At 42.4% G+C, this 24,660-nt stretch overlaps 1 protein-coding gene across 11 annotated transcripts in view; it reads left to right on the forward strand.

Annotated features, from left to right (window-relative positions):
* The window catches only part of RAD51B (RAD51 paralog B), a 618,412-nt gene that overhangs the window by 431,062 nt on the left and 162,690 nt on the right, over positions 1–24,660 (forward strand). For 7 of the 11 annotated variants that reach the window (XR_008699624.1, XR_008699625.1, XR_008699626.1 and 4 more), the window contains one exon: positions 19,205–19,301. Coding sequence is in view for 8 of the 11 variants with exons in the window: in XM_055538417.1 (XP_055394392.1) it covers positions 19,205–19,301 (97 nt within the window). In the remaining 3 variants the exon portion in view is untranslated. Of the gene's footprint in view, positions 1–19,204; positions 19,302–21,618; positions 22,544–24,660 lie in introns of those variants that run through there. The other 4 variants (XM_055538413.1, XM_055538419.1, XM_055538418.1 and 1 more) reach the window with 3 other exon arrangements.

Below are 24,660 nucleotides of genomic sequence, written 5' to 3' on the forward strand. Positions count from 1 at the left end.
TGAAACATATATTGTTTTATTAATCTAATAATCATATAATACTTATATCCAAAAACAGCATGTCCCACCCTATGTCCACTTCTCCCCTTTGATTCTTTCTTTCTGGAAACAGGCACTTTCAAATCATTATAGCATAATCGTGTTTTATTCTTTCCTTGTTGATTCTGCTAGTTACTCCCACATTTCTAAATTGTGTATACAAATTACTATTTTTGATTTTCCTATTGAAGATGACATCTGTGGAAATGACCACTGAAAACTTATTTTCTCTTCCTTCTTGTATGGTTATATCTTATATATTTAGTTAAAATCATATTTAACACTTACATTATTATGCCAATGTAAGTATCCATGGTGAGCTTTTAAAATGTACCATTATTATGTTTCCTTCCTTTCTCTCTTGTATGTATTTTAAATTTTGTCTCTGGAACATATTTCTCCATCCACCCTTTCTCTTTAAATTGATAAGGGTATTTGAAACCATAACTGCTATGCCTTTACCATACCTAGTAAAATGGACAATTCTTTAAATCCTGTAATACCCAGCCCATATTCAAATGCCCCGATTGCCTTGACAATGTCCTTTTATAGTTGTTTACTTTGAATAAAGATCTAAATAAGGTCCACAAATTGTATTTGGTTGTTACATTCCCTTTCTTTTAATCTGTGACACCCCCTGCAGCTTTATTTGTGACATTGATTCATTGATCAATTGAATATAGAGTGCCATATTTTCTAGTGATTGGCTGATGGCTTTGTCATGGTGTGATTTAACTTGTTCTTCCATATCCTATAAACTAGTGGTTATTAGATTAGGGTTTGGATTTTTTAGGCAAAATATTGTCTAGGTGGTGCTATGTACTTGCAGTTTTATTGTCATAAGGGAATAATGTCTGGTTATACCACCTGTAATGATGATTAAATTGATCAGTGGATTCAGAGGATGAGAGCCTCATCAGTCTATTGCTAACTTCCCTATCAGCTTTTGACCTTATGGTTACCTAATGATCATCTCCTGAAGATTATTGCCTAGATCCACTATTTTACGGAGCACATAGCCCGTCCTTCTGTTGTGTGATTCTGCTTTGAGCCAGTAAGTGCTGATTACGTAGTTTACCCCAAGGGTCATTTTATTTTCCTTATTCCCAAGTCTAGGTTGGGGTCAAGGGGACTTCTGTGTGACTCACATGTAGTACTAAATAACTGACTAAATTTACATGGAATCCATATGATTATATGTTATATTGATTAATGTTTTTATTTGAACCATAGTTGAGCTTTGCTGTTGGCTTAGAGAACATAAACAGAAAAGTGGAAACGTTTGTCAGTCATGTTGAAATGCAACTGGCAGGAAAAAAAATAGATTGTTTTAAGAAGTGGAATAAATCAGAGGACTCTGCTTTGGCTCATAATGCCTTCTTTCTCCAGGGTAGGAAAACTCTGAAATCTAATGGGGTCTCTTCTGCTCGTGAGGGAATTGAAAGGAAACTACCAGAATGGTCTCTGATGCAGTCATTTGAGGACTTTTGGGTTGTTGTTTTGTTTTAGTTTTCACTCTGCTAGTTTGCTAAGAAGTCTTTCATAAAGATTTTTCCTAAACCCTGTTGCATATGAATTAGGGCTTTTCCTTTCCTCTGTAATGGGGCCTGATACCCTTTGATGTGTTCTAGCAGAATTTAGCTTCTAAATACAGTTTGAAACTTAGCTCTATAGTTTGAAACACACACACATGTGCCCTTGCCTCTCCCTCTCTCGACTGCCGTGTTTGTTTTTTCGCTGCAAGAACCTTTCCTGTAGGAACTAACTTCCATGGCAGGATGGTACTGTGGAGACCCCATCTCCTTCCTGAAAGGTCAGGATGTGCAGGTGTGAGAAGTTGTATGAAGAAGGGAAGTTTTCCCCAGTGTCTCTTAGCTGGGAGATCTGTTTCCATTTTTTTCAAGTATCTCCTTTTAAAGACAGATACATCCCTGATATAAATGTCTGGTCTGTTACTGTAAAGAGTTGCAGATTGATTACCTTTTGAGTGACTCCTAGTATTCCAGTTTAAGGCTGTTCTCTGAAATACGCTGCAGATCCAAATTCTTGCAATATTGGGGCCTCTTTTGCCATTTGGAATGACCTTTCACATAACTTTCAATGACCAAATGATGCCTATCTTTCAAGGCCTAGATCAAATGACACTTTCCCTGAGTCCCCCAGTGAGAAGTCATGTCACCCCATCTTCTAGACTCCTGCATGACAAGAATTATTTATTTGCTCCCTTTCATTCTAGTTTGCTCATCTACTCATATTACTGCCCCTTTTTAACAGGAAAATAGCAGTCTTATTTTTTTGTTCTGACCATAGTATTTAATAACCAATTTATTAACATTTTAAATTTTAATAATTAATAAATTGCTTGAGTAATATTATTTTGTCAGACATTCAGTTTATATTTCAGCTATGCTTCAGATATCTGTGGGGGAAATCTGTCAGTCAGATGTAGAGCCATATTTTCTATTTCAGAAGAGGGAGGGAAAGAATGTATAGAGAATTAACGTGGAACTTGAAGATTCAAGACCCAGCTGTAACACTTCAGTGTCATTGTTTTAAAGCAACAGGTTAGATTCATCACTAGGGGCCCTATCCTGAGAAGTCAATGGCACCCCACTCCAGTACTCTTGCCTGGAGAGTCCCATGGACGGAGGAGCCTGGTAGGCTGAAGTCCATGGGGTCGCTAAGAGTCAGACACAACTGAGCAACTTCACTTTCACTTTTCACTTTCATGCCTTGGAGAAGGAAATGGCAACCCACTCCAGTGTTCTTGCCTGGAGAATTCCAGGGACGGGGGAGCCTGGTGGGCTGCCATATATGAGGTCGCACAGGGTCGGACATGACTGAAGCAACTTGGCAGCAGCAGCAGCAGCAGTAGGGGCCCTATCTGGTAACATAAAGATCTGCAGCCAAAGTCACTTAAGACTTATTTAAAATTTTGTTCTTTAGAGAGAGCTGTACAGATTTCTGAGCAGTGGTAGATGGTACAGGGATGGGGTCTTGGGCTCTTAAAGCCCAGCAAGGTAGGGCAGGCAGGGAAAGGAAGTCTGGGAGGGGTTCCACTCTTGCTGTACTAGGAAGGATGAGTGTACAAAGGCTGTGGGGTACCTAGGAGAGAGAGAAGATCATGAGGCTTGGAGTGGAAAGCTATGATTATATACTTTATTATTTAACATCCTTTCAGTCTTGCCCTGGACCTACCTAGTCCCAGATATGGCTTTCTCTCACTTCTTATTTCCTCTGTCCTCTCTTGGGAACTCCTTGGCTGAATTATGAATGGGACCACTTTGATAAACTATAATAGCACTTATAATGAGCCTTATATTAGTAATGGAAGACTACCCTCAGAGAGGCCATAGAAGTTCTAACACTATGTAGATAGTCATCTCTGTAGAGAAGTGAGGTAAAGCCAAGATCCCATGTACTGGACTTCACAACTCCACAAGCAGCTCATATTTGTTTCAGAAAGACCTGAGACCCAAAAAGACCTGAGACCCAGCTTTTTCATGGTTGCTATTTCTTTACCATCAATCTGCCTCTCTGCAAGCTACCCTCCCCATTAGGATCAAAGAATGTAAAGAACATGGGATCCGAAGTCTTCTGACTGGGTTCGGGTCCATTTATATGCTGTAAACTATAGGCTACTCACTTTTCCTGATGTAATACCTGCCTTATCACTAGGTGGTAAGGAGATTTAGATGCGATATTATGAAGAATTCTTCCCCATTAACAAGTTATCACATTTCAAAAGGTACATCTTTCCAAGGGTAAGAATCGAAGTCATGTTATGGTCCAGTGGCACTTCTTTTTATTAGCGTAAGCAATTACCTACACCTCTTGGCACCTTTGCTTTCCTCTCCTGTGAAATGGGCAAGAATATTAGTTGTCCAGAGAAGAAACTTATCTGGAGTGGAAAATGTGCAAGGTAGGCTTAGGACTGGTGAGTTACCATTATGCTAGTTCTGATACCACCAATTTCATTTCTTCCAGCAGGATTTAGAATGCCACAGTGGTCTTCTCGGTGCCATGCTTGAACCTGGTATATCTGGTTGAAAGAGTGATTTGGGGCAGCTGCTTGCTATGAGCTAGGCACATTATTGGGCTTCCCTGGTGGCTCAGATGGTAAAGAATCTACCTGCAATGCAGGAGACCTGGCTTTGATCCCTGGATTGGGAAGATCCCCTGGAAAAGGGCATGTCAACCCACTCCAGTATTCTTGCCTGGAGAATCCCATGGACAGAGGAGCCTGGCAAGGTATAGTCCATGGGGTCTCAGAGAATCAGACAGGACTGGGCGACTAAGCACACAGGCACATTATTAAATATGTTTATCCTCAAAGTAGAAGAATAATATCATCTACCTCATAAGATTGCAAAGAGGACTGAGGAGCTTATGTAAATAGGGTGCTGAGTGGGGTATTTGGCACCCAGTGGGGACACAACCCTAGACTATATATTGCTTTTCAGGTTCTACCTTCATCAAATAGCATTTATTAAAAATTCCCAATAAGACATGATACTAGGTGCTTTTACTTTAAATAATAGAGGGCTAAGGGAAGGTCTGGAGAAGAAAATGGCAACCCACTCCAGTGTTCTTGCCTGGAGAATCCCAGGGATGGGGGAGCCTGGTGGGCTGCCGTCTATGGGGTCGCACAGAGTCGGACACGACTGAAGCGACTTAGCAGCAGCAGCAGCAGCAAGGGAAGGTCAGGTTGGGGTGAAGGGCGAAGGGAGCCAGTTTGTATTTGTTTGTTTGTTCTATAATAAACAGTAGTAACATTGCCTCTCCTTCCCCTGGTCCCAAGCCTGCTGAGTCACTGTTCCAGCCTCTTGGCCCCACGATCTCTGGCTGTGTCCATGGAATACAGCAAAACCCACAAGAAACCAGCACTAATAAACGGCAGATCATTTTGAGGGATTTTTGTTTGCGTTCCTGCGCTTGCTCTCCTGGCGAGATAGGAAGCCTTTAATAAGACTTTTCCAAAATGATGCTGCATGTGAAATGTGAATTTTTTCCCCCTCTGTTCTCCTAACAAATGACCATTTCATGAGGTTTCTTTTCATATTTTTTCCATCTTCTTTCCTGCTTCTCAGTACATTCTACAAAGAACTTATTCCTCTGCTGGTTACTGATTGATGGTTCTACTCTGTGTGCCCTTTAATTTTGCAATAAACCAACAAGGAGTTGAGACCACAAACTTAAAGAGGATTGACTTATTTATTTGACTGGATTCACTAGAGCAACAGGCAGATTTAGTCATTTCAGTGTGGTCCTGGGGAGGGCAGGAGGAGTCCATGAGAAGGAACACTTTGTTGTAAATAACCAGATAGAAGAAAACTTGCTTGTCCTCCCATTCCTGGACACCCGTTCCCAGCAGTGATCCCTTCCAGACCTTCGTGGGAGCAGGACGTCTTCCACGAGACTTGCCCACAGCTCCAGGATTCTGAATTCACTGGGACTCTGGATAATGTGGAAATGATAGCACTACCCACAGGTCCCATGTCCCTTCTTCTCAGAGAGATCATAGTGCCCCTTAAAGAGTTGCAGGAATATCCACAAACCTGCCAAGGTCACCAGTCTTTCAGACCTAGCCTCTTGACTAGATCACTTTGAAGACCCAGAACAAACCTCTCTCCCTACTACCTCCATCCCAGCTGTGTCTTCACCATAAAACTGGGGCCTCCGGGATTCAGGGGCACTAATACACTTCATGAATTGATAACAAAACATATTAAGAATTAGTCATTTCTCACTTAGCACCACCATTGTATGGAGTCACCAATCTGAAAATAAATGCAAACATCATTTCAAGTAGGAAAATAACAAGCTTCTTGAATGACTCATGTGAATAATCCTCTGTAAACCAAAGAGAACCCTTATAGGGTATTTAAAAACATAAACTATAATGGAAAAGAATCTGAAAAAATATATGTATTAATATATAACTGAATCACTTTGCTGTACATCAGAAACTAACACAACATTGTCAATCAACTATAATTTTTTAAAAAAATGAGTAAAAAAAAAAAGACCACATAGATATTATTATCATTTAGATTTAAGGATTGCTCCATACCCAGTGCTGCTCTCTAAGAATTGATGTGAAGCTGGAAAGACAAATGCCCAAATGGAATTTGTCCCAGCTGTGAACTGCTCCAGATCTCAATGTTGTTTGCGGCTCTGCCACTTTTAACCAACTAACTGCCTGTTCTTATTCTGCTCTTATGTGGCAGCCTTTCTTCTGAAACTCTTGTCATCGCATTTTAGCAGAAGTGAAAATACTAGCAAAGTGGCTAGAGGCCAATACAGAAATAGACTCCAGGAGTCTGTGTCCTTTCTCTCGCCATACCTGCTAGAGCATGGTTCCTCCCTGGCCTGAAGACTCAATATTTCCAGCTCTACCAGACAGCAGTCAGTCGACTGCTTTTTTTCTGTCACTGAAAGTTTGTCTTATTCTCAAATGTTTGGTACAGTTTTCTTTTACATGTGATTTTGCTTTAAACAGCACAGAACTTGGTCAGTGTTATATCAGCAAATGCCTGGCTCTGAAGAAATCAATCGACAAAGATCCACGAGGCTGTGAGTTTTCATGTTGAGAGCCTTTTATGTGGTAGAACCAGCGTAGGCTAGAGGGCCAGACAGATCTGGTCTGAATCCGGCTCTTCCACGTGCTAACTATTTGGTCTCATAAAATTGCTCAATTTCTCTAAACCTCAGTTTCCTCATCTTCAAAACTGCGATAATAATGTTTACTTTACTGGGGTATGAGGATGAAATGAGCTAATGTATGTAAAGTACTTGGTACAAGGTCTGATGCATAGGAAGTGCTCAGGAGATGCTAGTTTCCCTGCCTCTCCCTCCCCTCCTTTAGAAACACATAAAACCTCATAGCATTTACACTGAAGGTCGAAAGATAAGAATAACATGGGTGACATAACTAGCGAAAAATTCTCATACTGAATTACTTGGTACTGATTCTAGGGTGGGAATGTTCAGAACTGAGAGATCAGTGTCAGCTAGCATAGTTAGGAAAGAGCTCATGGAAGAGGTAAGATTTAAATTGGCCCCAGAAAGGTGGAAACTTAAAGAAGAATAAAGGGGTTATTTCAGACTGGGGCACTTGGGGTGGGGTCTATAGTCCAAGTGAGTGAACTGTGAAAAATATAGAGATAGAATATAGAGGACTCAAGCCTCAGTTGTTTTCACTGGGAAAACTGAAGTGGATAGAATAAAGAGCTAATATTTTTTAGGCAGTTGCTAGATATTAGGCACTGTCCTAAGTGCTTTGTATTGAAGTCCTTTATCCTCACAATAGGTATGATTGTTATCTCAGTTACAGACTTGAAGAAAGGCAGAGAAAGCCTAAGTATCTTACCTGAAACTATCCAGCCAGTAGGTGGTAGAACTGAGATGGAAACCCAGGAGGTCTGACCGCCAAGCCCACCCTTCTGACACTCGGCAGCTGCCTGGCTTATTTTTCATCTTCCCTCACAAGGCAGTGAGGGTCAACTGAGACCATTCTGTGAACAAACTCTGAAAAATCTAAAGTATCATGCTCGTGGAAGATGGCGCGATTGTACTAGCTAATGATGTCAAGTGCGAGGTGAACAAGATGGTAGAAAAGAACTGAACGTGATGGAGAATTTCAGGATGGCACACTCACCTGACAGTGGGCAAGTGCAGCAGCGCTGTGTCCCCCCATCCCCTCTAGCAACACAGACGCCTGACGCCACCTCACGTTTCCTCCCGGGTCAGTGCTTCAGGTGGCCGTTCCCAAGCCACCAGCATGGGTATGGGAGACCCGGGCCTACTTGTCATCTGGCATTGAGTGTTCCTGGAAAATCCCATGGGCGGAGGAGCCTGGTAGGCTGCAGTCCATGGGATCACAAAGAGTCAGACACGACTGAGCGACTTCACTTTCACTTTTCACTTTCATGCACTGGAGAAGGAAATGGCAACCCACTCCAGTGTTCTTGCCTGGAGAATCCCAGGGACGGGGGAGCCTGGTGGGCTGCCGTCTCTGGGGTCGCACAGAGTCGGACACGACTGAAGCGACTTACTGCAGCAGTAGGGACCTGCCAGGATATCCGTTTTATGGGCCTGTAGCATGTGATCGGTCGTTGGCTTATCAGTGGCCATGATGGAAGATCACCACTACGTGGCATTGCCTTGGAAGGAAGTCTGCTCCTCCTCACCATGTAAATATTTAACCATTTTAATGTATTTATTCTGGGCCTGTTCTTCTTGTGTCTCTCCCAAGTTGACTCTGTTTAATCAAAGTTGATTACTGTTTGCCTTTATTGATATCAAGTACTTAAGTATAGACACAGACAGCATTGCTTCAGCTCCCAGCCACTACCCCACCCTGCACCTTTTGTTTTTAAATAACACCTAACACAATATCCCTTTCTTGAGGATGTCATATAAATAGCTTTTGTTCGAGAGCATATCTGATGAGGCTGCTGCCTTGGAAATTTGTTCCTAGGCAGACCTTTTGACCTCCTTTTGAACAGACAGTGAGTGACCTCTGCTCCCATTTTATGCCACAGATTCCCTCTGGAGATAGAGTTGAATGCACACATCCATTTACTGAGTTTGGAGAGCCCTTGGTTAGCCTGCCATTTGCCTGTGTGAAATAGAGAAACAAGGAGTCAGACCAGTGTTGGCTCATCCTGCTTTGGAGGTTCCTCAGAGGCCCCTCTGGGCTTTAGCCTCTCCCTCCTCTAAGCCACTGTAAGCGTGGTGGGGCCTGGAGAGTAGCCAGATCAGTGTTTATCAGGCTGGACTCCCCCAAGAACTATATTTTCTGACCACCCCCCCAGGGAGCAAGTGACTCAACAGGAGTGTTTTCTTGATCTCAGATGAGTCTAAGGAGGGGAAATCAGTTAATAGCAGCCGTCTGTGATGGACTGATCACAAAACTGTGTCTTTCTAATCCTCTGCAAATCAAAGAGAGGGGAATCCCCAGAGCCCAGGCGTACAAGTGAATAGAAAGCACCACCAAGTAACAAAACACCTAAAAAGGTCAGCAGAAACTCGGGGGGGTGTTGGAAATTCACCTCCCCTGCCTTTCTGTAGGGCTCAGTGGGCAGGAGGGGTGTGGGCGAAGACAACCAAACAAACACCCTGCAAAAGCCACTCGGCCACAGGAAATGTACAGTGGAGGAAGGTTTCTTCCACGTCCGGGAACCTCAGAGTCCTCTGACAGTTGGCCTTGTTCTTTTCCAAGCCCTGGCTTCCGGAGACTCTTTTGCTCCCGTGCTAACTGCAGAACTGCACCCCGTTGGTGTGCGCACCATTAGAAGCCGCTGTGGACGCACTGTCGCAGTTCACCAATGGTGCGTGTTGCTTCCTGCAGCGGGCCCCACATCGCTGACAGGATGCCGCCGAGGTTGGGCTGAAGGTGGAAACAGCACACCAGCCTGCTCTTTGTGGCCTCGTTACAACTGTCGCCCCATCTGAGACCCGGAACCAACACGTGTTAACCTCAGCCCCATTGGGGCCAGTGGAACAGTGAGCCGACCGTGGAACCCGAGCACTTCACGCCTACGTCCACAGCACAATAGCTGCCGGCCCAGGGTTTCCACTACATCCTCTCGTATGTGCACCCCAGGAGAAGTAGGCCAAGGGGAAAGCCGCCCTATGGTGCAGCCCTGTTTGCTCGTGTGTTTATTTTGGCCAAATGGCAGACATGGTACTTACTTCAATGCATTTTCTCTAAACTCGTTGGTCAAGGCAATGGCTGCAACAGAGCGTAAGCAGTACATCATCAATCCCCTCGTGATTGACTGGATGTGTATTTGTGCAAGGATGAGAAGGTTCTTTTCTGTTCTTCTGTCTATGTTGCCTCATACTGAGCTTTAGGGACTCCCCTACTAGCTCTACCTGTGAAAATCAAAGTGAAATCTACAACAGAGATTTCCCCCCACCCCCAGGTCCACTATTGGAGATGTGGATTTTATCAAGATTGAAAATATTCTCAGCATAAACACAGAATTATTTAAAGTTGTCTCCCTTATTCTTTTTTCCCCTCCTCTCTTCCTCAGACTCTGCCAATTGGTTCTATGTAGGATGGATCTCCTAAGGTTAGACATGATGAGAACCAAGGATAGTGGTGAAATATTAAGTACAACACTCATACCGATGTGGTGTGAAACCTTTTTCGTAGTGGGCTGCCATTACGGTCATAATACATTCTTTTCTTCCTGTCCTTTATGGACTCACTTTTAGGTACAGAGACGTTCGGAGCCTTTCCCAAAATTGCACAGCAGGTTAGCAACAGAGCCAAAACTAAAAGGCAGGCTTCCTAACTCACACAGTAATCTTTTCGTCAAGCCAAAGTTCAGTTTGGTCCTTTTACCACAAATATTTCTAAAGGAAAATGCCCCATAGCCTTTCAGATTTTCCCAGAGAACAGTTGCCATGCAGAACTTCAAGATGGAAATAGCAGGCTGGAATACTAAAACCCTATCAGTTCTGGATTCTAGAGCTGACAGTTGATATTCTCTGGGCTGAAGCTAAAGAAAAATGATTTTTTTTTTTCCATAATGGAATGATTTATAATTTTCCAGAGCTTGGCAAAACTAAGCCAGTGAATAGTAAAACCAGATTTGTGACGCTCAAACTCCAAAATATTTGGTCTGACTTTTCCTCAAATATTGGATATCTCCTTTCAAAGCTGGAAGTGATGGGAAGGGAGGGGGTTGGGAATCGTCAGAGGAGAGGCTTGAGTCTGTGAGTATGGCTTTCCGGATCTGCTTTTAGGGGGCTTACCCTGTTCCCACGCTGTACTCAGAGCACCCCCTGTCTCTTCTTGGCCTTCTCCCCGCCTCCCCCCACCCCCCACAGTCTCCCTCGTACTCTTAGCTCCTATTCAGCAGGCCGGTCAGGGCAGACACTGTCATGGTTGGGAGGCAAGAGGAAAGGATGGTGAAAACCACTCCAGGGCCTTTCTCTTAAGCCTTGGTGATGAAAGGACTCAACGAACCTTAACAATTTCTCACAGGAAAATTCCATCCTCTGTCTCCTTAAGAGCAAGGCATTCAGTAACCCTTAACCGAGTCAGGATGAAAATGCAGGATTTCTGACTGAATCAAGGCCTCTGTTTAGACAGAAAGGCTCCGTCATAGTCATACCTGGCAATTCGGATCATTCTAGATACCAAAAGTAACATTTTTAAAACGGGTACCTTAAGCAGATAGGTTGTGTTTAATATAAAAATAATAAATACAGGCTTCAAACTGGAGCCCTGGTTTGACAGGGCTCAAACCAGAGCCCTGTCATATTTTTTTCATATTTGGGGAAAGGTTTGGCTATAGTCCCTTTATTTTTCTTAATCAAAGTATAGTTGCTTTATAATATTGTGTTAGTGTATTGACCATGGATTTGCAGACAGTCAGACATGACTGAAGCGACTTAGCAGCAGCAGCAGCGGTATTGTATTTCAGGTGTATAGCAAAGTGTGATTTGGTTATACGTGTGTGTGTATGTGCATGCATGCTAAGTCGCTTCAGTCATGTCCAACTCTGCAATGCTACGGACTGTAGCCCACCAGACTCCTCTGTCCATGCGATTTTCTAGGCAAGAGTACTGGAGTGGGTTGCCATGCCCTACTCCAGGGGATCTTCCCAATGCAGTGATCGTGTCTCTTCTGTCTCCTTCATTGGCAGGTGGGTTCTTTACTACTAGCGCCACCTGGGAATCCCTTGGTTATACCCATATATGTATATATCTATATTCTTTTAAAAAACTTCTATGCCATTTTAGTTTAGAGCTTGGTCATTTTGAGAGTGCTAGATATGGCATCAGGCAAGCAGTTTGGGAGCAGAGTTAGTCCTGAAGTCTCTCTTTCTCATCAGCTGATGTCCTTTCTCTGGCTGCCCAGTTTATCCAGGGGGCTGCCTGTCCTTTTGGGATCTGTGAGTATCAGGGCCTTTACTGTACCTAGCTCTTCAGGTGCAGTTAAAGTGATCTTGAAATTTCTCTGATTTCTTTTATGTTATAGTAGGTTTCTGGCACAGAATGAGCAGGAGGGCGAAGCTGGTATCCTTATGGGTGTAGAAACACCCCCAAGATGCCGGAGGTTGCCCGATGATTCCTCTAGACCAGTGTGTGTGTGTGTGTGTGTGTGTGTGTGTGTGTGTGTGTGTGTTCAGTTGTGTCTGACTCTTTGTGACCCTGTGGACTGTAGCCTGCCAGGTTCCTCTGTCCATGGAATTTTCTGGGTAAGAATACTGGAGTGGGTTGCCATTTCCTACTCCAGGGGATCGTCCCCATTTAGGGACTGAACCTGTATCTTTTGTGTCTCCTGCATTGGCAGTCGGGTTCTTTACCAGCCGAGCCACCAAGGAAGCTCCCTCTAGCCCAGACAACTCCTCAAACTTTGTTGCACCATGAACATGAAGAGCTTTAGTGTTCAAGCCTCCTATGGGTTTTGGAAATGACAAGCCACATACATGCATCTGAAGTCACTGAAAGCCACTAAAAAAACTGGCAGAATTTGGCTAGGATTGCTTCAAATGCTTAGTCCTTTCATAGAGGCTGAGCTTTACTTGGTTTATGGTTATTTATTAGCATCAGAGTCTGAAAGCACTCTTGCCACAAGATTGGAATTGTTACAGTGTTTAGTTCAGTTCAGTTCAGTCACTCAGTCATGTCCCATTCTTTGCGACCCCATGAATCACAGCACGCCAACGCCTCCCTCTCCATCACCAACTCCCAGAGTTCACTCAACTCATGTCCATCGAGTCAGTGATGCCATCCAGCCATCTCATCCTCTGTCGTCCTCTTCTCCTCCTGCCCCCAATCCCTCCCAGCATCAGGGTCTTTTCCAATGAGTCAACTCTTCACATGAGGTGGCCAGAGTACTGGAGTTTCAGCTTTAGCATCATTCCTTCCAATGAATGCCCAGGACTGATCTCCTTTAGGATGGACTGGTTGGATCTCCTCACAGTCCAAGGGACTCTCAAGAGTCTTCTCCAACACCACAGTTCAAAAGCATCAATTCTTTGGTGCTCAGCTTTCTTCACAGTCCAACTCTCGCATCCATACATGACCACAGGAAAAACCATAGCCTTGACTAGACAGACCTTTGTTGGCAAAGTAATATCTCTGCTTTTCAATATGCTATCTATGTTGGCCATAACTTTCCTTCCAAGGAGTAAGCATCTTTTAATTTCATGGCTGCAATCACCATCTGCAGTGATTTTGGAGCCCAGAAAAATAAAGTCTCTCACTATTTGCATTGTTTCCCCATCTATTTGCCATGAAGTGATGGGACCGGATGCCATGCTCTTCGTTTTCTGAATGTTGAGCTTTAAGCCAACTTTTTCACTCTCCTCTTTCACTTTCATCAAGAGGCTTTTTAGTTCCTCTTCACTTTCTGCCATGAGGGTGGTGTCATCTGGGAGGTTATTGATATTTCTCCCGGCAATCTTGATTCCAGCTTGTGCTTCTTCCAGCCCAGCATTTTTCATGATGTACTCTGCATATAAGTTAAATAAGCAGGGTGACAATATACAGCCTTGACGTACTCCTTTTCCTATTTGGAACCAGTCAGTGTAGCATTTTCATAATCTTTTAATGTATTTCTAGATGTTGAAACATGTATAATATCATATGTGAAATGAGTCGCCAGTCCAGGTTTGATGCATGATACAGGATGCTTGGGGCTGGTGCACTGGGATGACCCAGAGGGATGAGATGCGGAGGGATGTGGGAGGGGGGTTCAGGATGGGGAACGCGTGTACACCCGTGGTGGATTCATGTTGATGTATGGCAAAACCAATACAATATTGTAAAGTAATTAGCCTCCAATTAAAATAAATAAATTTATATTAAAAAAATTTTTTTAAATAGATGTTAGACCGTTTGTTCATTACTTTTATTAGATCAGATTCTGGTGACCCGGATTCAAGGCCTGGACCTGTCCGTGGCTGTGGGCTGAGAGTTGTTCTCTCTCTTCTCCTCTGCCCAGTCCTGTCTTGGGAGGGAAAGTGGGCAGGGAGGCCTGCAGACCCCCTTTCTTATCTGAACTATTAATCTCAGGCCAGTGACTCTAGTTCAGTCTCTGAAAAGAAGGGATTAAAAAGTTTGTCTCTCACCTGCCTGCACAGAAAGCTAAATGAGAGCATGTGCCATATTCTTAGGTCCTTAGAAATATCCAACTTATAGATGTTGAGCTATTGTCTTGTTGATCATGAATCTCTCTTCTGCTGACCAAACAGGGCCAGATATCCCATTCCAACTTATTCTACTCCTGGTTGACCACACAGTCCCTCTTAGTTGCCTCCCAAGAGTCAAATAAAAAGAGCATCTTTTTCAAAGGCTGGACTTTTAGGCCTGACAATTTCCCACTCTGATTTCTCCAGCACTGTCCCACTCTTTCTTCTCTCCATCACTTTCTAGTACTCAGTGGCCTGGACTATACTGAGTGGCTGCTAATGATACCTTTTTTAACACTTCAGTGTAGAGTGGATCAGGTTAGGTACATACAAGCTACACACATACAGAGGCCCCAAAGGCAGGATTTATTCTGGACCAGGAGTGGGAGGCATGAGTGGGGAGTAGGTATAGCCTAGATTAGTCTTGTCCTAGAGTAGCTGAAGAAAGATGTGCCCACTGAAGGCAGATGGTCCACACTGGTGGAGGGTCAGGCTCAACTGGTCAGCGGACTCCAGCTCACCAGTTCCCTGGCCCTGGGGGCTGATGGTTCTTCTGACCAGCTTATCCTACTCCTACCTGCTTTGTTGTTGTTCAGCCTCTCAGTTGTGTCCAACTCTTTGCAACCCCATAGACTGTAGCCCACCAGGCTCCTCTGTCCATGGGATTTTTCAGGCAAGAATACTGTAGTGGGTTGCCATTTCCTTCTCCAAGGGATCTTCTCAACCGAGAAATCAAACCTACATCTCCTGCCTTGGATTATTTACCACTGAGCCAATTGGGAAGCCCTACCTGCTTATCTCTAGGTATTTCCTTTCGTAAGCTACCTTTTTGCTACTTACTGGAAGGGAGTCATGTTTTCATTTGTCTGTTGGCTGGATTTTCTTCCCCAGGACCTTCTGCCTTCTGACAAAAATGACATTCATTCCCACCTGTCTGCCTTATTAGTTCTTCTTGTCTTTAAATGCTTCATGTTTTTCCATCTCCTTGCTAGCTTATGAGAGAAGTCCTACTCTCTATGAAGGCAGGGGCTATTAGGTTTTTTATAAATCTGTACTCTGAAACTTCTTCCTTAGAGAGCTTCACTGTTCCCTTGAATTGAGCTTAGCTGTTCAACTTCAGTACACACAAGGGTTGAATAGGATGCATTTAGAGAAGTTGGGTGATGCAAGGGAAACTTAGAACCCAAGGGCAAACTTATGAAACCCCTTTATTTTGCCTGGGGAGGGGAGCACTAAAAATGAGACTCCAGGTGTACATGACATGATTTGAGAAGTCATTTCCTTTCATGTGTACCTGAAACATCCTATAACCAGCTGTCGTTGTAAGGAAGTCTTGGGAGAAATTGATCTCTCCTTATTTAATGCTGAATGGAGTTTAGTTAGTAGTTACCTTATACATTGTATAGGGCTGCCTATTTCTCCCAGTAAGTAGATCATCTTCTCTGGTCTGAAGAGTAGACTTTAAGCTGAATTCCATTTCCTTCTGGCTTCAGATGTAAAGATGTAATCACAACCATCAAAAAAAAAAAAACCTAAAAGCAAAATTTCTCCTTAGTTCAAGAGTCTCACTCTAGCCTTTGGATTTGAAATTGATGGTAGTAGCAGGAAGAGGGAATGTTATATGTTTTCAATTAGTCATATTTTTAGAGAAATGGCAAAAATAGCATGCACTTTCATTTAAATCTTTATTGCTTTTTTAGCATATCACCAACCAATATTTGTTCTTTGTCATCAGTATACTATATATTGTACAAAAGGGAATCAGGCATAGGTTTTCTGTCTAAACAAGCCAGGTATAAAGTCAGCAAAAGATAACTAAAGACAATGGTGGAAGTTAACGTTTAAGCATTTCCCACTGGCCAGGCACTATCCTCAGGACTTTATGAGCATTATTCAGTTTAATCTTCAGAACTCTGAATTAAGAATTATACCCAGAGAAGTTGTGGCACTTGCCCATCATCACACAGTAAGTGGTAGAATCCAGGATCTGAACTCAGATGTGTCTGACTCCAAACTTCTCAACCTCATCATGTACACAGACAGCCCTCTTGCACAAATTCAGTACCAAGTGTGAGAAGGCTTCATCTTTTCAGCAGAGCAAAGCAGCAGGAAAGCCCCTCTGAAGTGTCAGTATCAGAACTCATTTTCTGAAAGCAGATAGTGTTAAGATTCTGTTCATAACATATAATCGTATTTGATAAGTTATTTTAGGAGTGTCGTTTTCATGACTCCAGGTTGCCCCAGAGGACAGCACATCTATAGGCTTCCACCCAAGTCATGATTATTTGTAATCGATGCTGTTTGGAAAGGTTTCCATTCTATCATTTTGCTGATCACAGGCTTAGCAAATCACAGCAATTCAGTAAGAGCACCCTCTCGAGTTTGGTTGTGTATCCCTTCAGCAATTTGGCTTTCAGACTTCTAGTAAAAAGGGAGTGGATTATTATCAAAACCATGGAAGTGCTTGTTCTTTTGCCATTGGAGAGTGAAAATGTTTTCTTCTCTGTCTACTCTTTCATTGGAAGTGGCGGTGGGAGTGGGTATCTTTGGAGGCACATCTGTAGTTTGCTTTTAGGCTTGGCAAGGTATCATTTTTATTAGCTATGTATAGTAAAAACATCATCTCAGTGCACATTTCCATTATAGGACCAGGGAAATAATAATGCAATTGAGAATAAGTGGTCTGAATACCTTAGTAAATGTTTTACTTTTAACTTACTTAGTTTCTCAAGAAGACACACCAAGACTTCATCTCTTTATTTTCCCCTGGGTACATAGTAACATGCTCTGCATGGTCAGTATTCAGTAACTTTTTTTCTTGTTACTGTATCACTAGTGTTTTTGTTATTTTCACCAAACCATCTTTTAGAAGAATTCCCTAAAAAGTAGAGCTTACATATTTAGCTCTCTCGAAGCTTCACTTTTTTTAAAAAGACTATGACAGGCAGATACATTATTTTCTTCATTAGTAGACAAATTATGTAGTACTCTCAGAACAATATCAGTTTGTTGCTGGCTTTGCTTTAAATAATTATTATCTTCTTCTTACTGAGATTTTTACGTAATTCTTTGCACCTAAAGAAAGTTTAGGACTAAGATGGGCAGAAATGATCAGGTGCTGATCTTGATGTAGAAAATTGTGATTTCATGTTGTTATTAGATCTAATATCTGAAGCATGTGGCATGTGCTTTATTAATAATTTATTAGCCTATATAACACCCTTCTGAAGGAAATAGTAGCAACAACAATGGCTTACATTTACTGGATATATATCATGTGCCAGACACTGTATTTAATACCTTGCATTGGTTATTGATTATCTCATTCAGTTCTCATAATGATTCTATAAGATAGGTGTTATTTCACCTGTGAATAGATGAAGTTCGAAGATTTAAGTAACTTTCCCAAGGTTCACAGTGTCAGAATTTGAACCCAGTTCTATTGAACTCCAAAGCTCATACCCTATAAAATAAAGAGGAAAATGAACATAATTTCTTACTCTTGCTCCTAAATATGAATATTGTTTCATAAGAGAGCAGGCTATTGTTTGACCATTTCCAGACATTTTAATTGAAAAACTTATCATATGTGATTCTTACCCATCCAGATAAAAATGTGCAATACAAAAGAATAGGAGGGAAAAGATTAGCAAGCACTCAGTGGAATACTGCAATATCTGGCAGATACATTATTATGTATTATAATTATTATGTTTTATACATATTATGGCAGATACAATATCTGGCAGATATCTGCAGATCATCGCTGCAGAGAAACTGGGGATTCACATGAGCCTTGTTGACACACAAAGAGCTTGGACAGGCTGTCTTTGCTAAGAGAGTACTTCATTTCGTTACCTGACCCTGCCATCCTGCTGCCCTCTCCGCCCCCAATTAAGCTGCCATTGGCATAGGATTTATAACGTGTCATTGGTCCATTCAAGAGACAGCAACAGAGGTGCAGCTGAAAAGCTGGACAATTAAGAATGGAGATGATTTCCATTTCTACTCCAGTCAGGATGGCAACAAAACCATAGCTGACCCTTGGGACAGACCAAGACAGTCTGGCCAGATGCATATTCCAGGCACCAAATGCCTGGTTTTTCAGAAGAGGGACCAAAATGGCTCACCAATGTGCCCATGATGGGAACACCCAAATCTGGGGAACTGATCGTGGCATTAGTCAGGCTGCAGTTTTCCAAAAGAGAATCTGTATTTTGTTCTTTAGCTTTATAAAAAATAGAGTAAATTTTACAAATGAGGATTTTTAAGGAAAAGAATAATTTCTTGATAGAACCATATATTAAAATATTGTGTGGAAATAAACCATGTGAATTAAGTAATTTTAGAGTTCTTTCTAGGAATTTTAAATGTTATGAACTTTATTTTGTATAGGTCAGATTCTATTCATTTGTGTTTTAAATACGTAGTGAGACTTCCAATTTCTTTTGTTAGAATTCAACTTGTTTAAAAGAAGAAGAGTGCTAGTCCTTTAGAGATGAGTTTTATTCCAATTTCACAGATTTGGAAAGAAAATTCTGATTTTCACGTTGACAAGGGAAGAAGCCCCAGGCATTCAGATGTTAAATCATTGCTTCTCTTCAGCACTGTGATATTGTATGTTGTGGATATAATCTTAAAAATGATAAAATGTGTACATGTGCATTTTCATTCTCTGGTTGGCCTTGTGTTAATATTATTCAGCTGATATGACAATACTTCTCTGTCCCAATTTGCTCAGCATTTAGAAAGAATTGATAAATAGTTTAAGCTGGAAAAAAAAAAAGTTAGTCTGTTTCCTGGGTTTTCTATGATTTGAATGACCTGGAGACTTGGCCAGATATTCTGGCCTCAAGATAAAATTGATGAAAGTCAGAGCTGGGGTTTTCCTACCTGTGTACTTAGCAGTCTTCCCCTAAACCACAGTCTGCCTTTTGATAGCTCTAATAATTAATTTGGTCTTCTCTCTTCTCCCTTCCCTCCACCTTCTCCTTGTCTGTTCACAGGTTATCTTGACGAATCAGATTACAACCCATCTGAGCGGAGCCCTAGCTTCTCAGGCAGACCTGGTGTCTCCAGCTGATGATTTGTCCCTGTCTGAAGGTAAGGGATCTGTCCTAGAGGGGCTGAAACTTGACACTGACATCCAGCCCCGCCACCACCTCTCTGCCTCCTGCTGAGAACTGAGACAGAGCTAATAGGTGCTGGCCAGTGAATCAAGCCGGAGGCGGGCGATGGAGTCTTGGCCACCTTTCCTGGCCTCTGATTCCTTATATTTGTAGAATCTCTTATTCTGTCTCTAGCTTGTTCTGTCTCTACAAGTGAACTTCCTTTTTCACTTGAGTGAAGCATCTTCGCAGGCATCTTCACCACCACCTAAGGCCTCCTCTATAGTTTCTTTTGGGTCCTTAGTACAAAAGCTGGTAAACTGCTCAATGACTTTGTTTTTGAGACTGATGCTCCAATGTTGGCTTTACCCCTGGTCCCACAGCAATTTAACCTTTTTTTTTAAACTGGGTCCTTTGGGGCTATCTAAATGTATGCACTAGTATCATGTACTAGAGATGCGGCATTCCCAATCAGTTTTACAGAAAGATTAAGAAAAAACTCTCCATGTAGGTAAATCTGCAAATTTTATCCACCCTCCCATGGTAGCAAAGGTCAGACTGGCTCTGGTTTACGTAGCTAGGGGAATTACACCACTGAGCCAGTGGGTGGTTTCTAGTTTTATTGAAAGTTCTTACTTGACATTTCTGAGTTCTGCTAGCTGCCTTCTGATTTCTTTTAGGGTAAAAAGCTGTGGGCCTGGGTGGATGAACATAGCTGTTCCAGGCCCCTCTGCACTTTCCATTTTCTGAGAATTATTCATGATGGAATATATGGGACCTCTAGGGCTCCTAACTGCCCAGGTGGTTTTCCATGGATTGGCCTTGGTTTACGGTCCCCCAAATGGCAAGGACTACATCCCTGCTTCTTGGTGGTGTTTTGCAGGATGAAAATGAATTACTTCTAAAAAGCGTAAAATGTTCTGTGTACCCTATTTCCACACTTGGTGATGCCTTTCATTCTCCCATCACCTGGGCTAAAAAGCTGAATCACCACCTATCATCCTTCTTTCCATATACTTCTTTCATCATCAAGTCTACTTGATTTTTTCTTTCCAAACATACCTGTCCCCTCTTATGAGTTATATTGTGAGCAATACTCTGACTTACTAAAAACTCACAATTGGATTATTTTAATAAATTCCATAATGACCTTCCCATTTCCAGCCTCTACCACATCACCCACTTCCCCATTTCTGGCTTCCTTTTATTGTGTCATTCTCCTACTCTTGAATCTTGAAATTATTTTAGCCCATTTCCTGAGAATGGGCAAAAATCAACAAGCTGATTTTAAAATATTCAGGAATTTGTGGCTTGTTAGCTTTCAATCAACCAGGGTGGAAGTATTTACACCATGGAAATCAACACATACTGAAAATCAGGTTTTTTTCTTTCCTTTCATATGGATCAGTTTCCCCAAAAATATCCTAGGTTAGGTTGATACTTCTTAATTCTTGGTGGTCTAGCCTTTCCTTCATATTCAGCCTCTGGGAAGCTCCTCCAGCATGTGTGCGCCCTTCTGCCAACTCTCCCGACCCCTGCCTTTGTGCTCTGCACAGACAGCTTGCCCTTCTAGAACACCATCCCCCTTTTTACTTCTACCTCTTCTTTTCCTCCCAAATCCTCCCACTCCTTCGAGGTGAGGTTTGTTTAAAGACCGCCTCTTCCACAAAACCTCCTTGCCTGTTCCAGGCTGCCTTGGTCTCACTCTCTCTTCCTCCTCTGTGGTCCTTCTACCTGGTCACTAAGATAGATCTTTAAAAGATCTTTAAAAATAATTTAACTTTTCATGGTTTCCCTACCGAATTGGCAGATATTTTAAGGACACAGGCTTTCTTGTATTGTTTTTTTATCCATGTTGTGGATTAAAAACTTTGCTGAGTGACCAGCAAGGTTTTAACCACAGTGTGTGTGTATGTGTGTGTGTGTGTGTGTGCACATGTGTGTGTGTGTGTGCACTCAGTTGCTCAGTTGTGTCCAACTCTTTGCGAACCCATGGACTGTAGCCCAGTAGGCCCCTGTGTCCATGGAATTTTCCAGGCAAGAATACTAGAGTGGGTTGCCATTTCCGTCTCCAGGGGATCTTCCCAACCCAGGGATTGAACCTGAATCTCTTGCGTCTCCTGCATTGGCAGGTGTTTTGTTTACCATTGTACCACCTGGGAAGACCGTCTAGGCACAGAGTAGGCAGTAAATAAATGCTGAACCAATACCATAGTAAATGCTTTGTAACAACGGTTAACCATGGGAATCACCTATGAATGTGACTAAAAATTGTTATTATAATAATTACACACAGACACACATTTATTCAGTTCCTAGGAGGAGACCACAAGAGAATATCTTGTTTCCTCATTTGAAAACCAATAAGCAAGAGTACTTCTCCTTGTCCTGGCTTCCTGGTTTATCTCAAGCAAAGAGGAGGAGCAAAACAGATACAAAGGAAATTGCTTTGGGGCTCCAGTGCAACCGCTTTAAGAAAATGGTAAAGTCATGTTCATGGCAAAGGGACAGTTACCAGCTCGTTCCGAGACAACTTTTTCTTAATGTGAAACCCAAGGGAGAATGGAAGCAATTGATGTTTTTGGTCTTTTCCTTGCATAGCAAAGCAGATAAAGAGTCTATGGAATTTTTTTTTCTGAAGTTCTTTACCAGTGAATGAAAAAAATAATAAATTTCTTAGAATATTTATACCTATTCAACTATATCACAGTGTTTATTAATGTTGCTATTATGATTAAAATGTATAAATCGCATTGTTGCTGTTGTAAGCATTCATTGTATCGGCTTTGCCCTTGTGCTATTATCTCTGTAAGCTTGAACAGCTCTTTTAATTACTTTGGGCCTCAGTTTTTTTCTGTTAAATGACAGACTGGATGAATATAAGATGGCTGAAGTCTTTTCTGGTTTTAACATTATTAGATTGTGATGTGGGTCTGAAGGTCAGGAGCTTTCACTCATTGATGGGGTTTTAAAATTCTGATTTACAGGGTGGGAAGAGTGACCTTGTCGTCCTAGATTAAGCATAACGGGGCGGATCTTTGGAAATCTTAGCGCTGATCCATTGGCATACCTCTAACAGCTCCCTCTCCCCATCCTGCTGTCTCTTTCCCTGTAAACATTTCTGGGTTTGTCTGTCCCTTGCTCTTGCTGCCTCTCTCCCACGCAAACGTGTACACAAGAAGTGTGCAAGCTGGTGAGAGTGAGGAGCACACTGCAATCGGCTGAGTCCACGGTTTACCCTATCCTGTAATGGATTTCAGCTGCAGAGCAGAGGGCACAGCTTAAAACAGCGCTCCCTTGAAAACAGTTGTAGGGTGAGAACAAGCAGCAGAGAGCAGCCAGTGAGAAAATGATCCGAGTTGACCCGAGAGAAGTACCCAGCAGGGGCTGATGTGCAGAGATGAAGTCCCTTCTGCTCTGACGCAGAGCAGGGAATATGAGTGACCTGGCCCAACTGAGAGATCTCTTCCACACCAGCAGATCCTGTACTATTAATATCTGCCAGCTGCAGGCCCAGAGCTTCCCCCTGCTGAGATCAAAAGAGCTCCTATCTTAGCTGGAACAAGGTCATCTGCACAGGGCTGTAAAAGGGAGCCCTGGCTGGCTGCAGGGACCTCGATGGGGGAGGAGAAGGCAGGAGATGGGAGGTGTTCTCTCACGCTCCTTTAATCTCGGCTGACCAGCTGTTGCCCTCCCAGTGTTTGTAAAGTTGAGAGTTCTTTGTTTTTGTGTTGCTGGGGTGTTTTTTTTTTTTTATTATTAAATTTATGCTTGGATTATGTAGATCCACATTCACTGCTAGGGTCCATGGTCTGATTCCCTTCAAGGATTCATTCCCCAGGTAAATTATCCAGTTCCCAAGCAGGGGTAAGCGACGAAGGGAGAAGTGACCCCCAGAGAACTCTCCAGACATTGCTTCTGCTCATAAGCTGTGTGCGCTGAGAAGGCATTAGAAGGCAAAGTGAATTTTCCCTATTTAGTTAAAATAACTCCCCATGTGTGTACATGTGCTTGTCAGTTTTCAGACTGCCTTTCACAAACGTTCTCTCCTTTAAGTGGGAGAATGGACTGGTCGAGGCTTATGCAAACTGACCAAAGTTCTATTGTGAACCCAAGGGCAGAAATCAGGATTTTTGACTTTATGATCTACATTGTTCTTGACCAGGCACTGTGAGTCAAAGTATTTTCTTCTTCGGTGTTTTTTTCTGCTGGTGGAAACTCAAGCGTGTAGGTTATTACGAAGTTCAGTGTCTGGTTACTCACTAGATTATGGTCACTGTTCCGTGGCCAAGGATATATTTCTTAGATGCCCTTGATGTTTCTTCCTGGAGGTCATTGAAGGTGTTAAGGATGATGGGATTTCACAGAGAACATCCTTTTTGCCTCTATTGATCAGTGGAGAGAGGCTCTAACAGTCCAGCTGGCCTAAAACACCATCTATGTCCTATTCTGAAGTCACCTGGAATTTGAGCAGAAGGGCTTCCTGAGTCCCTGTCTATCCAGGCAGAGTTGGTAGTTGAGATTGATGTATGGTGACTGTGGACCCTCTGCAAGACTGAAGCTCTCTTCAACTTAGATCATTGGCTTTCCTCCCTTTGATAATGTTTTGGGATAGCATTCACTCCAGTGTGGTGACATGTCCATGTCAGGAGCCTAGGGTGGCACGTTAATATCCTCTTATCTGTAGTAATAGTTTTGGTAGATAATAGCCTTAAAAACTAAAAATTTAAAGTATCTGGCTGGGTCAAGGAAAGAACACAAGAGAAAAAGTATTATTTACTAGGACTAAAAATGATTTCTAGTTTTAGTATTGGAAGCCTTTCTATTCCAATTGAATTGATGGCTGATTCCATGTGCACGAGAAATATTTTGGGATTCATATTCCCTAGCAAACCATCCTTGCAAAAAGCTGGAGTCCATTTGATAGATTATATGCAAGTGTGTGTCTTGTGTCTCTTTTAAAATAAATTCAACACGCGAGAACAGCTCGGAGTGGTTGGGACAAATCAGGGACTCGTGGTTGTGAAAGAGGCAGACTTCAAAGCATGGTATGAATTTTCAAGTTTTATTTCCACTCTTGCTTTCCAGCTGGATCTGCTCTGGATTTACTGCAGGATGTTTGAAAATGTGGCTCCCTGCTAATCTCAGACAGTTGCTATGATCAATGGTTTCTTCCATTTCCGATAAAAAACACTGGTGTTTCTGCTTAAATTGTGTGTACTTTCAGCTTTATTATTATAGTAGTAATTTATTGTCCAGTATTACCCAAATTTGTAATCCATTAACCACAAACTTTGGGGTGGATTGGTCAAGTTAGCAGGACTCTGTCCACGCTTTGGCTCCAAGGCTCTGCA

Source organism: Bubalus kerabau, chromosome 10 (genome assembly GCF_029407905.1).
Source record: "Bubalus kerabau isolate K-KA32 ecotype Philippines breed swamp buffalo chromosome 10, PCC_UOA_SB_1v2, whole genome shotgun sequence".
NCBI lineage: Eukaryota > Metazoa > Chordata > Mammalia > Artiodactyla > Bovidae > Bubalus > Bubalus kerabau.